Source organism: Vulpes lagopus, chromosome 3 (genome assembly GCF_018345385.1).
Source record: "Vulpes lagopus strain Blue_001 chromosome 3, ASM1834538v1, whole genome shotgun sequence".
In the NCBI taxonomy this organism is placed as follows: domain Eukaryota; kingdom Metazoa; phylum Chordata; class Mammalia; order Carnivora; family Canidae; genus Vulpes; species Vulpes lagopus.
The window spans coordinates 21,260,141-21,274,984 of record NC_054826.1 but is presented as its reverse complement, the minus strand read 5'-3'; the positions used below and the strand labels follow the sequence as shown (position 1 = coordinate 21,274,984).

Here is a 14,844-nt window from a genome sequence, read left to right as displayed (position 1 = left end):
GTACTGTGTTATATACTATCTCTCCTTAAAAGAAAGCAGGAAAGGTCTACAGAGATTCCAAAGTGGAAGTACTCATCCTTGTGGGGCATAAAGCGATAACTGAAAAATGCTTTAAAGACAAAACACATGAAGGATGTTCCTGACTTAGAGGGAATTTCTGGCAAAGGAGTAGTTAGGAATGGATACAATGAAGCAGGAAATACAAGGACATAGACATCGGTGTCCACAGTATACAAGGGAGATAAGGCTGGCTGGAAAGGCATGTAGGACCCATGTCATGGACCTTCTTGATGCCAGGGAGAGGAGTTTACTCATAATGTAGAAAACAGTGGAGAGCTACTGATGGTGATGGAGCATAAAAATCACAGCATCAGACATAGGCAGGAAGAGTGAATATGGGAGCAGCAAGCAGGGTCGCTTGGAGTGGGGAAAAAGAGGAGGTAAGAAAGAAATGAGCAGGCAAGGACGTGAGTCCAGCTAAGAACAGAAGATAAGGACCTACAAAGGTGACGACTACTGTATCAAATTTGTCTTATAATCATGTGTTTATTGAAAAGAAACTCATGATTGCAAAGGAAGTTGTTCGTGAACTTATCAGGCTTTAAGCAGTTCATCTGTTGTACCCCTCTAAGATGAGAATCTTCTGGAATCCTTTCAAGACTCTGACCTCGTCATTGACATTTATGTTCAGAATGCCTGTTTTCATAAAATTTTGGATTAATTTATACTCTAAATGCCAGTCAATGAGACTTCAATATTTTTCTCCAGTTGGATACTCATTTTAATTTGAAGTGGAAATGCCATTGATTATAAAATTTACACTTTCATAGTAATACACGGTACATTCAGTGAAAAGGAATGACTTTTATAAATGAGAGAGAAAAAAAAATCTTTTGAAAGATGTGTAGGAGGGAGGTCTGCCAATGCTGCTCAGCAACAGAATTAGGTTTACGATTTGCACCTAAAGTCATCAGAACCTGGGGGCTGATGGTTACGGTTGTCCACACAGCTCGAATGTGTTTACATCACCAGCTCACTACAGGAAACCCATCATGAGGAGACTTTGGGCTTCCTGGTATGGAGGTGTTCGGCTGGCAAATGGGTAAGTGGTTCCAAATCTGGAGACAAAGTGCACCCTGTGTGACTGAGCAGTGAGGGGACAAAGAGGCCAACTTGGGTCAGACTCTGGTCAATGCACACACCTCTTCTACTGTTGCCATACTGTATAGCCTCTGCCTGTAAGGAAGCTGTCCTCAGAGTATAAACCGTTTGATTCCTAGGAGTCCTCTCTGCAATGGAACACTTAGGGTGATGAATGCGTAATTAACACAGGTGAAAAGATCTGTTTCTCCCTGATGGCTCCAGGCACCCAAAGGCTCCATAACAAGGGGTGTTTGTGGGACTTGCTAAGGGTGGAGAAGGATCGGTAACCAGGAAGCTATTAAGGCTAGTTCCATTTAATGAATTTATTTGCATTATCATTTATTCCTTACTGTGTTCAAGGTACCATTTTAGGTCCTGGGAGTTACACAACTCTGAACAAGATACAGCTGTTCGTAATCCAGATGGGGAGATGGGGAGATAAGAGAAATATACAAATAACTCTACTCCAAAGCAGCATCTGATATATTCCTTAAAAGTGGTATAAAAGAGTATCATCCCTCTTAAAGACAAGCATGGAGAAGGGAAGCACTGTCTTAAGTCAAGGGCCAAAGTGTTCCGGATGAGATTTAAAGTATGGGCAGGATTTATATTTGTAGAAGGCAGGGGGTAGGTGGAAGGGGGATTGTTTTGGAAGATGGGATGACATGAGCAAAGTCCTAGGGGAAGGAGAGCACAGTGTGCCTGGGGAGTACTAAGTACTATGGACTTGTAAGCTGGGATGAGGGATCTTGGATTTCAGTGTCTTGGGATAGGTTTGTAGTTTGAAATTTGAGTTGTTTAGAGCAGAGTGATATGTTGAGCTCTTAGAATTGTCACTGGCATACACAAAAGGAGAGATGAATAGGGGGAGGAGAGGGGAGGGAGACAGCTATGAAGGAGTTACTGCAAGCCCAAGAATAAAGTTCAAGGTGGCTCTAGAGGTGGCATGGCATTAATTTGTTAGGTCAGTTCTCTCTCAAATTTTTTCAGAGACAGTTGTAATTTTTTCCCTCCATCAGGGTTTTGCTTTGAATGTGAGAATTTGGAAAAGTGTACATAGGCAATGTATGACTTCTAATTGTGTAATGACAGGACATTTCATGTTGAACCCTAGCTTCTTGTGTAAAATGATCTCCTGAGTGAGAATAGGAGCTCCCTGATGTTAGGACAATATCTTATTCACTTCTTTCTTCCCCAGAGTGCAGAGCTGGTGCTGGTGCATATGCTTGTGATACGGTGACAGTGTACACGGTGAGATGACATGAACACTGGGGTCTGTTGTAGCTCAGTGAGATGCTCAAATGATAAAGGTTGCCACGTGTCCAAGCATGTGCACTGTAGAAGGTGAGCACTGATTGACATGTGCACTGATAGGGGTAACTTTATCCAGTTAGTTTTGGGATAGAGGGAGCAGGCTAGAAGGACAGTATTCTTTGTATGGGCAGGTCAGTATCTGTGTGATGTATCACAGATAAAGGACAATGAGTCTTGCCCATCACAAAGACAGACAATCAATGAATGCCGAATGACCTAGCAGGAATTTCCTCAACAGATCTGCCATACCCAGAGGTTGTATTGCAACAAGGCCCTCTGCTTAGGTCCTCAGACCCCATGACTCTACAAAGAAGATGGGAAAAATTGTAGCACCCCTCTGGGGGGAAATGAAGGGCAGTGGACTATGTGTGCAGAGGAAGGACCACTGTGGGATGGAACAGGCACCATTAGGAAAACATTCCTTTTTTTTTTTTTTTTTTAGTTTTTTTTTTTTTAAAGATTTATTTATTCATGGGAGAGAGAGAGAGAGAGAGAGGCAGAGACATAGGAAGAGGGAGAAGCAGGCTCCATGCAGGGAGCCTGATATGGGACTCGATCCCAGGACTCCAGGATCACGCCCTGAGCTGAAGGCAGACGCTTAACCACTGAGCTACCCAGGTATCCCCTTTTTTCAGTTTTTTATTTTAATGCCAGTATAATTAGCATAGAGTGCTATATCATTTCCAGGTGTACGCTACAGTGACTCAACAATTTTGTTCGTAGGAAAACATTTTTAGCTGATCCCTTCTCATTTCCTTGCAGAAAGTAGCAATAAGTCCCATCCTCTGCTGTGTGAAGGCTTTGAAATCTACTGGCTGGGAGAACCCAAATATGATGAAAAGGCCACCCTTTTTGTAATCCTTCATATTAACTAGGGAGCAGAGGAACATGTTCGAGGCTTCTGAAACAGGAGGGCTGTAAAGAGTTTGTGGCCTGGCACAACTGACAAGTGGATGGCATTTGTCAAAAATAGCACTAACGCCCCTTTTGAGTCACCTCCAAGGATTTACATCTCATGTAGAAATTTACTCTGTAATTATGTCATAAAATCCAAATTATGGTTTCATAATACCAGAATCACCAATGAAACAGCAATGGCTTAAACTCAAGTTAGGTGCATTGTCTTCCCTTCCTCTGCTGTGTCATGCAGACTCCAGCATATACTTTGAAAGAGAGAATCCTTCCCTGTAATTTAATTAAAGGCACCCATTACTGATCAGGATTTGGGTTAGGTCACGTGAGGAATTTAGAAGCAGCATAAAAAGTGGGCCTTGTCTTAAAGCTCAACATAATTCATTAATTCAGGCAGCCTATACAGCTCATTGAGTTCCATGCCTGGTACTAACATCTATACTCCAGTACAGGGAAGTAAATCTATCGTGGAACAATGGACAAAGTTCCATGGGAGCACAGAGGCAGAACAAGTCTTTGGTCCTAGAGGATTTAGAGGAGCTTCCCCACAGAGCTGAGGTCTGAGTTCAGTCTGGGGGGTGAAGAAGAGATTGTCAGACGACAAAAGGGTGTGTACAAAGGCATTTTAAGGAGAAGAAAGAGCTTGAAGGTAGAATTTTGGAGCATAAGATGATATGGCTGAAGGGGCAAGTTTAACTGTTAAGGTGATAGAAATATCTCAAAATAATAATGACAATATAATACATAATTTGTAAGAGGGGGTAGGTTCCTAGACTCAACTAATTGTTGGTCCACAGTAAACAAATCTTTTTCCCCTTCTCATTAATTTGGCTTTACTTCCAAGGATAAGCAAATTAGAGAAATAAAGAAGCAGCTTTGCACAAAAGCTGAAAAAAGACACCTTTAAAAAATATATACATATTTTTTTGCTTGTTTGTGCAATTTCAATCATTCATCCAGGTATCAAATCTCAAATAAAGCCACAGATAGGACGGTAGCTTGAATTATAATTAAATTATAATTATAATGTCTTGATGGACAAGATCACTGGTGACAGAAAAAGGACTGAAATTCTTACTTGTCCCTAGGCCTGGATTAACTCTTTGTAGACTCTGGGATGCGCTGCCAAGGATAGTTGGTGTGGCTGGAACAGAAAGGGAAGAAAACCATTAGTCATCCCTGTAAAAATGGTCTGATGTGACTCTGTTACAATTTCACTTTCAAGTGACAAAAATGTGACCTGGCTCAACCTCACAATAATTCTCTCCCTTGTTTTCCTTCTTTCTTTTTAAAATTAAAATCATACCTACTCTCTAAAAAGAACTCATAAATATCAGAGCACATGGAAACCCAGTGTTAGTCACCTCTGGTCTCCTGGCTAGACATGGTCAGGAACAATGGAAAAACGCCTTCCTAGAACATCTGAGTCCAAGCTTCAGTCTTGCTTGTGAAAATGGAGAGAAACATAAATTCTTTTTTCAAAAACAGTATTAAAAACATTTCAGTCAAACAAGTTTATTCTTGGAAATAAACATGTGAGCAATCCTGGGAATGGGGAAGGGATGAGGGGAACTGAGAAGTTAGGACGGACACGGAACTTTGTGACATGAGACGGGCAATGAGTCATCTATTCTAAAAATGGTTATAATTCTATGGATACTACTATTATGTTGCATTAAAAACAGGAAGAATGGAAAATGATCAATGTAGTTTTCATCGAACTGTTGAACAGGGTCATTTTGCTACAAGAGTCTGCAACTGTTATCTGGGCTTGGTGGAGAGGGGGTTTGTCTTGGATTCTGTACCTCCTTAGAGGGGCAACATGGTCCTGGCTCACAATAAACTCTGAAAGCAGTGAAACCACTGATGCTTTTGGTCCTCAGTAGAAACCTACAGAAACAACGCTAAGAAATCCTTCTCTGATTATGAAAAAAGAGCGAGGAACAAAACAAAGACGCCCTGGGCAGTGAGCTGACTCACTCCTGTCGCCCTGAATCTCCTGTCCACCAGCCCGGATCTTTTCAATACGCTTTTTCACTAGCTCCCCCTACCCAGCTACCAGTAGGAAGCAGCTGTCAGGTCTGGTGTTCAAAATAATAGAACCCAACAGATGAAGTTAAGAGCCTCTCATTAAACTGCAGAATTCTAATCTTTCTTAAGTTTTTCAGTCTGCGCACATCAGTGAGAGCATTTTTCCAAGGGAAGTTAGGCTTTGGGGGCATTGATGAGTTAATATTTTAAATGCTGCACAAATATAAGTTCTAAAAGTATTCTTTATTTTCTCTCTAAATTTTAATATTAGAAGCTCATTTGCTGCCAAATGCAATAAAGAATTATGACAAAAAGCAAGCAGAATACACATTTGCCTAGAGTTAATGTACTGCACATTGATTTTAACGTGACCAGAAGGAAAATCGCATTTTATGAAAGTCCCCTGAAGGCTACTTGACTAGATGCCTCGGTATCCTCAGTCTTTATTATTACTATCATCTGGAACATGCCCTCCTCCAATTCCTTGCTACAAATCAGACAACACTTTGTTTTATGACTCTTTGCCTTTAAGATGAGCACTAAAACATTCTTCTCAGTTGAGGGTTGGTATCTTTACATAATTTCTAACTATAAATGACCTGTTTCACTGACAACTGTATACACCTGGAGAAACTTCTGATAGCTAAAAGGAAGAGGAAAATGAAGTCAACCATGAGATGTCACACAATCACACATATTATTTTGGTCCACAGTCTCCAGCCAGTGTGTCTCAGTTTTCAGCTTAAAACTGGGAACACTAACGGACACCAGTTTGCACGCAAAGATCAGCAGCAAAGCTGACAAATTTCTCCAGAATGATGACTGAGATGGAATGTGGGGGTCAATTAGGCCCCGAGGGAGCTTGCAGAGCCAAACCTCAGGCCCGGAAATGCCTGGGGGAACCCTGGTCACCCCTGACTCTTCACAAACCATGATTTTGCTTTCCTTGCAGACAGACATCTGGTGCTTTCTTCTTTATGGTATCAGCATTTGGTAACGTTTTCATACAGCAAAAAGTCCTCCTCAGCTAACACTCTCCACAATATGTGATGAGTCAAGACATAAAAGGACAAATGGTGTCCCAAAGGAAAGGCCACAGATTTGTGCCAGCCCCACAGGGGTGCTGGCTACAAAAGTAAAATGCAATGAACCAAACCTCCTTCTTAGTAAACAGAGGTGTCGTGCGAAGTTGCCAATTTTAATTAGTGTCAGAGCTGTCCTAATGTCTAAGTGCTGAGCAGTGAGGGGAAAACAACGACAGGGTGACAAGCAGTTAATGAAAAACTCTGATATATTTAAGGTGCTTATGCTATAAAATGGATTGGCTGCAGCCCCTGGCCTCAGCAGGCTAATAGTCTTCAGGGTTAGAATCTATAAAACAAGGAGTGGCCAAGCAATAGGGTGGCCTTTAACAGCGTGGACAAGCTTCCTGGGGAAGGGGACTTGTTGAGACAGGTGCTGGACTTGGGATGAACAGGCACAGGCAGCTGGGGCCGGAGGATGACTACACAGCCTGGTTAGGTAAAGAGCCCTTGTCTGTCGGGAGTGGCCAGAGCACGGCTGAGCTAGGGTGTGTTGAGTTGGGGGAGAAGCCAGGGGGACGCTGGGGACAGTCTTCCCAAAGAACTTAATTTTGACCCTGCGAACACTGGGGAAAAGCGAACGCTTTCCCGTGCCCTGATGTAGAACTCCTCATAGTGGACCTGCCCAAGAACAGGACCCCAAGACTGGGATTAACTGCAATCTATTCTTTCCCATTTATGTCCAACCTGGTACTCAACTTCCCAACTATGGCATGTATCTAGACCTGGTTTCTCGTCTATAAAATGAGGACAGTGACAGTATCTATTCATGCAATGTTTAAATCAAATCAGTATATGCAATACACTAAATATACAATATAGGTAAGTAGTAAATGTTAGATATTCTTTCTTTCTTTCTTTTTTTTTTGGCAAGGATGAGGAGGAAGGGAGAGAAAGGGGGAAGGACAGAGGGAGAGAATCTTGAGTGTGGAGGCAGAGAAAATTAAGGCCATTCCACCTTAATTCAGTGCTGAACTTAATTCAGCGTTAGCGCAAGTACAGCCATCTCAGGCCCTTGTGAATAAAAGCTGAAATTTACCTTACTTCAGTTGGGCGGGGGCAGCCTAACACCCTAGAAAGTCCCATATTAGAATGAGAACAGAGCTTAAAGCCCTTGAAAGCCCCATATCAGAATGTAAACAGACTTGAGAAATTCCTCCCCCCCTTCTGGAGGTCCCCTAGACCAGCCCATAAAACTAAGCTGGAAACCACCTTGGGGTCCAAGTCCCTGCTCCGCTGTGTCGGGTATACTCGGACCCAAGCTCGAGCTTGTTAATAAACCCTCGTGTACTTGCATCGGTGTTGGCTCCTCAGTGGTTTCTTGGATTCGCAATCTTGGGCACAACATTGAGCAGGCTCCATGCTCAACCCAGAGCCTGACATGGGGCTTGATCTCACCACCCTGAGATCATGACCTGAGCTGAAATCAAGAGTTGGATGCTTAACCAACTGAGCCACCCAGGTGCCCCACTGTTAGATAGTCTTATCATAGTTATTATTGCTAGCCACTATCCTGGAAGCAAGAGTATATCTTTTCCCACGGAGAATTTGACAGTGTTTTTACGCTAGGTTGTTGAGGACAGGAAGCTGCCCTAAGCCCAGCGAGACTACCATTATTAACATGTACTGTGCAGGCTATATGTGGGCAGCGGGACTCTGGGGACGTGATTTCGGTGGTGTAGGTGATGGATATCTACTTGTGTCAGAGATTTCAGCCTGGGACTAAATGCAGTCAATTCTGGTTCCGTAAATTAGTGAATACTCTCTCAGGAAGGGAGTTAGAGTGAGAGAATCAATGTTCTGGGGAGGACTGTAATTTACCAGTTGTTCAGCAAAGGCATTTAGAACCAGCCCAAAACAGACCATGCAAGCACAAGTGAACCAAGATACTGTACACAACAACCATTTTACACGTGATGAGACACAACATAAATGGCCTCACGTCGTGCCTGCCACAAATAAGCATTGGTTAGTGTTAGCTAGCATTATCACTACTAGCTTATGATTATGATAATGATGATATAAGTGCCATGAAATCTCTATCTTAAGACTTCCTCTGTGATCATTGTTTTGCAATACATACATCTGTCAAATGATTATGTTGTACACCTTAAATTTACACTGTTTGATGTCAATTTTATCTCAATAGAACCAGAAAAAGAACTTCTTCTGATAGCTTTTTTTTTAATTAGAGTTTTTATTTATTTATTTTATTTATTCATGATAGACATAGAGAGAGAGAGAAAGAGAGACAGAGAGAGAGAGGCAGAGACACAGAGGGAGAAACAGGCTCCATGCCGGGAGCCCAACATGGGACTCGATCCTGGGACTCCAGGACCACACCCTGGGCCAAAGGCAGGCGCTAAACCGCTGAGCCACCCAGGGATCCCCTTTCTGAGAGCTTTTGATTTCTCCTTCAGGCAGGTTAGTTGTTTACCCAACAGCCCTGGGTACTGCTTTTATACCCCTTGCTGTCACAGCTTCCTTGCCTGTGCCCTGGGACACACAGTTTCTTGAGGTGGGTATTTCACCTATATAAACTCTGTTAGGAACACAGGGCATGAAACTAGTAGAATCATAATTTTTGCTAAATAAATGAAGCAAATGAAGAGGAATGACAAATGCTTTACACTTTGGGGCTAAATGGGATTCAAGTAAAAATAATTTATTATCAGCAAATTGTGTCTCTCCTTGGAAATCTCAAGTTTGCTTGACTACTTTCTCTGTCTTTTTGATGTCTATTTATTGTTGATCACATAGCAGAAATTTTCTCTCCTTAGGTTTTAATGTCTATAGCTCTTTCCAGAGCCATCTGTTGCCTTTCCGTTCTTTTCTGTCAAACTGTGATCAACATCACTAAAGAGTATTCAGTTTAGAGTCCTTATGTCCCTCCAACCTGCCCTTGTAGTAGGGTTCAAGGTCCAGCTCAGTGTTTGATCACATTGATGCCAGGCTCCAAACTATACTGCAGCCTGTGGAAGGGCTGGCTGATGGCAAAGTCAAAAGACGTGAGGTGTTTATATCTCACGTATATTGTGTGCTTAAAATACACCACGCACTATGGTAAGCACAGTTTTTGAATTTTCCCATTTTGCCTTCACAACGGCCCTCTGAAGTATCATTATTAGTTACATTTTATGGAGAGGGGTTGGAGGTCAGACCAACTAATTTGTCTTAGGCTCCCCAGCAGTTACAGGGTAGAAGCCAAAATTGAACTGGAGCCAGATTCTGACCCCACCCCACTCTACTATTTCCCAAACTTGCCTGACCATCAAGAGCCACTGTAGCATTTGTTAAACATATGGATTCCAAGGTCCTGTCTCAGATCTGTAGAATCTGAATCTCTGGGGAACTGGTAAATCTGTACACTGGCAAGGTCCTGAAAATCTGTATATTTATCTTTTATGCGCCATTCCCCAGCCAGGTGATTCTTATGACAAGATATATTTGAGAAACTCTTCCCTATACACTACTTTTTTGTTCTGGTCAGAGTCACTGTGTCCTTCTTTGGGGCTCCACTCTAGGACTTCTTGCTGTGTGCCTACAACTGGTACTCATGAGGGCATACTTGCTAGAGCACAGGCTGATTTGTTTGAATACCACAGACATTCTGGAAGTTATACTGATGGGGCAAGGTTGCTGAGGCTTTGGGCAGAAATACCCTTCAGGGGTCAATTCATGAGAAACCAGGTAAGACCTGTGATATGCTGGCAGCCAATCCTTCTCCTTCTCTGTCATGCAGTGATGTTGTACAGCAGGGCCTGATTGCAGTGATCATTTCAAGCTGGAATTTCCTTTCCTTTGTGGCTCACTGGATTAACTGAATCCCCACTTGCAGCTTCTCCTGAACCAAAGTATATTATCTTGTACACATTATGACTCTTGGCAACTCTACAGAAGACCGTGAAATCTGAACAGGAAATCTTTGGACCTTTGGAACAGACAAAATTACCTCCCCAGAGCTCCATGAGGGAGTGTGTTTCTTCTATAGTGGACCAGTAAATCACAGAGCACATTACGTGAGATAATTTAAACGAGCAAACACAAAGAACCATGAAATAATGCGGGTGGTTTCAAACACCTTTTAATGCTAAAAAAGCTGCTCTACAAACAATATATAACAATTGGGAAGAGAAAGCAGCATCAGGAAAAACCCCACATGCTGAAATAAATCCTCAGTAGCCATATTTTGAGGTAAATGTATTTTCAGAGAAGCTGGGCCTCAAGGTAAGAATCAATGGTTCAGCGAGAGATCTTAAAGACCTCCTTTTCTCACAGGCCAGCCCCTGGCTTAGTGGGCCCAATGGGGAAGTTTCCTAATAATAACTTCAAGCTTCACATATTCCTTTCCTGTCTGGCAGTGGTCTCCTTGGTGAGTTTTTTTAAAAAACATCCTCCTGACACAAGCTTATGCACGTACTGAGGACATCTGCTTGTAATTAAAGATAGAGACGAGGGCCTGGCATTTCACATGTGGCCCTCCAGGTGATAAAGCCAGGTACAAGTGCGTGATTGAAGGAGAACGCATCGGTGGTGGGTTTTTGTTGTTGTTCTTAAGAACTCAAAGGAGCAATTAATATGAATGCCCGGTTTCAGCTGGCTTGCATCTTCCTCCGGCAAAGCTTCTCGGCAATTTCTCTGGCTTTCCCTTCCAACTGCTACAAGAACAGTTAAACACCCTGCCCAGTTAGCTGCTCCTAAAGCTGCTTTTCATTACGGAGACAGCAGGGGTGTCAACACCAGGCAATGGGCAGGAGACCAGCCCTCTGTGCCATGTGACAGCCAGGGCCAGAGCAATCATAACCAACACTAAGAAGAGCAACCAGAATCACAGGTTGGCATTAGGCCCAGATCAATACTAGGTAGGCCAATCAGGGACATAGGGCTAAGAACAGAGGGATAGACAAAGAGATTATTAAAAGGTCAGATTTGAGCTGTAGGGAGAAGGGCAAAAGTGTCTCTTCCGTTATAATGTTGTTTTAGATGTTTTTAATACCTGTGAATCCACTCATTAAAGTAGTGGAGTCAGAATGATTTAATCAAGTCCAAAGCTCGATGGTGACTCATAGATGGTGCGCTGGAACTGGCACCTCCTCTCAATTTTGTATTCTGTGGCATCACGTCATCAACCTGAAATCAGCCGTACTGGGAATATCTGGGAATATTTACACAACAAAAGTTGGCAAATGCTCCAAATCAAGGCTCCCTGCCATCTAATCCTATGGAAATTCCAACCACTTTCCAAGATCAGTTTGAGCGTATTCTTCTTCATGAAGTATTTATTTTCTCCCAGTTGGAATCCATCTTCCCATCCTTTGTGCTTTTATAACACTTGAAAACACCACCACCACCTGGACCATGGCACTCACTGTTTCCTGCCTACCATCTTACTTATCTGACTTGCCTAGTGAATGATAAACTCCTTGCAGTTTGAAGGCGAGGACCATGTCTCATCCTCCTTTGGATCAGCCATCATATTAGCACGGTTCCTGAAATACACTGAATACCCCATACATATTCATGAAGTTACTGAATATCTCAGCAGGAACCTTTCCAATAAGGAAAGTTGGGAGGCATTATGACTTTACTTATATTATTCCTTTGAATTTATCAGACATCTTGTGGTCTCTGGAGTCTGAATTGGCACAAAAGAAGATTCTCGAACACATTACTATCCTATGACAAATGTATTCCTGGGACCATGAATGCTCAAACTTTAAGCTAAGTCAGCAATATTTAACCCATTTTCATGGTACCTAACTCTTTAACAATATTTAGTAAGGGAAAAAAATAATGAAAATAAGATTAATTTTTTCACTTCCCTTTCTGTCACCTGGATGGTGCCCTTGCCTGATTTTGCTTACAGCGGCAAGCCAGTCTTTTGATATCACAGTGTACAGTACTGGTTGCCTGTTTACAAGGCTGAGACTGGTAGTAGTGACTCTAAGCTCTGGGAATTGATTGTCTTGGCAAGTTTGTAGATCTTCTTGTTTAGACCAGGTATCGTTTCAGAAGCACAACTTGTTAAGGGTGTCCTAAGAAAGCACATACTTTGCCAGAGGTTTTATGGTGTATTTTCCCTTCTCTGGGCAAAAGCATCTTTTATAAACAGGTTGGTCTGGACTCCTGCCACTCTGACTCTTGTTTCCAAACTCTACTCATCAATTTCCGTGTGACATTTCTTGAACAAAATCCTCTGCCCGTGAGAAGTAGGTATTTTGAGAGCCAGAGAAAGTGATCTTCCATCAGAATTGCAGTGTGTGAGCACTTAATGACATGCCATGTGCTGTCCTGGATGCTGGGGATCCAGTGGTGAAGAGAATAGATGGAGTTCTGACTCTCTGGGCCCGTGTTCTAGTGTGTACAGGGGAAGGCGGTAAACAGATAAATAGATAATGCCAGGGAGCAGGGTAGGGTAGCTAGAAGTGGTGGGAATGGCTATCACAGACTTGAAAAGCAGTGCGGAAGAATGTGGGCTCTGAGATGAACTGAGGGGTAGCAAGGAGGCCAGCCAGTGTGGCAGTAGAGGGGGAGGAGAAGAGTTTGAGGTTGCAGAGGTCAGATCTTGCACAGTTTTGCAGGCCAGCATAAGGACGTAACTGCTCACCATGTCAGTTTCCATGACAGGAACCCAGTGAGCTGGAGCTGCTGCTGCTCTCAGACCCATCCCATTCTGGTATGTTCTTCCCCCTTGAATCCTTACTGTAACAGTTTGGAATTGGGAGGTGTTGGCGTTAGGTTCTGAGACTACATGCTGGCTGGCTTTAATTCACGAATTACCTTTATCACACTGTACTTGATCTGGGTTATAGACACAAACTAGAGGCCTTTTTTTGCTGTTGTTCAAGATATATTTGCTGAAGACCTATTATGTGCAAGGCACTATGCTGGGCATTGGAATATGGTGGTGAACAGACTAACGTGGGCCTCAAGGTTCATTTCTTTCTATTCCCCTAAATGGGTCCTTCGCCCCCGATCAATGCATCTGCTTACCATATGGCACATTCCTGATTCTAGGTCTTTGCTCACTTTATATCATTCTTATTGCTTTCTTCAGAATGGGGAGAAGATCAGAGGTAATTCCTATGCTTAGAATGAGGATAATAATTCAAGAAATGAAATAACGTACAACCGCTCAACAGAATGTCTGGCACATAGTAAATATATAAGTATTAGTAATTATGTACTACTGAATATTATCATGCTTGCCTCTCAGCTAATGACATTTATTGTTTTTGCTAGTTATCCGATAGTAACTTATGTCCTACACTGTATCCTGCACTATTGAGTTTGTGTGTGTTTATATTCTTGCCCTCTCAACTAGATTGTAAGTCCCTTGAAAGTAGAAACCACGTTTTATCCCTTCTAACCCTGCACACAGTAGGCCCTCCATAAATAGTAAGACGCCTATCTGGTCTTTTATTCTAACAAACCCTCCTTTTGATGTATACCTGTCAGATTATAGGTATATTAGTTAACAAAGAGTCTTAGTGGGAGGTCATGTATGTTTTATAGATTTGTCACATTTGTAGCTAGTAAAACGAAAACAAAAACAACCCAGAAAATTTTGACATAGCTTCACTCAGATATTTGTCTGAAAAGTATTTAGATTCATTTTCTGAAGGCCAGTTTTGGAAAGAAATTGTTGGAACTCTGCTCCGTGGCTAACGTGGGACCAGTTCCAAGAATTATTTTGCAGTGGAAAATGGAAGCTCTACCAAAAAGTCAATGAAGATGGATAAGGTGACAATCCACCACAGACGCGTACCTTGGCAGCAAGGTACCTGATGCTTATTTGTTTGCACCATGTCTTTTTCCTTGTGCCTTCTGCAATTCTTGGCTCTAGTGAGAAGCAACCTTTATGGGTGCTGAAGCTTACCTCTAAATCTAACTTTAGAGTTCCCAAATGGACAGTTTACTTTTTTTATTTTTAAAATATTTTACTTCTTTATTTGAGACACAGAGAGAGGCACAAGCAGGCGGGGGTGGGGGGGTTGGTGGGGGCTACAGAGGGAGAAGCAGGCAACCCGCTGAGCAGGGAGCCAGATGCGGGGCTCGATCCCAGGACCCTGGGATCAGGATGTGAACTGAAGGCAGACACTTTAGCAACTAAACCACCCACGTGTCCCGCCAAATGGATGATTTAAATAGAGTCAAAACAGTCAATCAAATCACATAACATTAATTTAAAGTGGAAAATTATTCTGAGTGTGAAAAAAATTTTATGACACTTTTCTGGAAGGAATATGTTTAAACTGAAAAGGAGTTACATTTCTTTGTAGCTATAGGGCAGGCAACGTCTCACAGTCTAGAATGCAAGTTTTGTTTCTTTGCTAGAATTATGTTTAATGTGATGATGATA

The 14,844-nt window shown here is 42.4% G+C and overlaps 1 protein-coding gene across 10 annotated transcripts in view; it reads right to left on the bottom strand.

Moving 5' to 3' along the window:
- The window catches only part of GHR (growth hormone receptor), a 271,673-nt gene that overhangs the window by 70,934 nt on the left and 185,895 nt on the right, over positions 1 to 14,844 (bottom strand). For 5 of the 10 annotated variants that reach the window (XM_041747921.1, XM_041747922.1, XM_041747923.1 and 2 more), the window contains one exon: positions 4,448 to 4,513. The exons of the other annotated variants lie outside the window; for them this stretch is intronic. In XM_041747921.1, the coding sequence (XP_041603855.1) occupies positions 4,448 to 4,513 (66 nt within the window). The remainder of the gene's footprint in view (positions 1 to 4,447; positions 4,514 to 14,844) is intronic. 10 annotated transcript variants of the gene reach the window in all.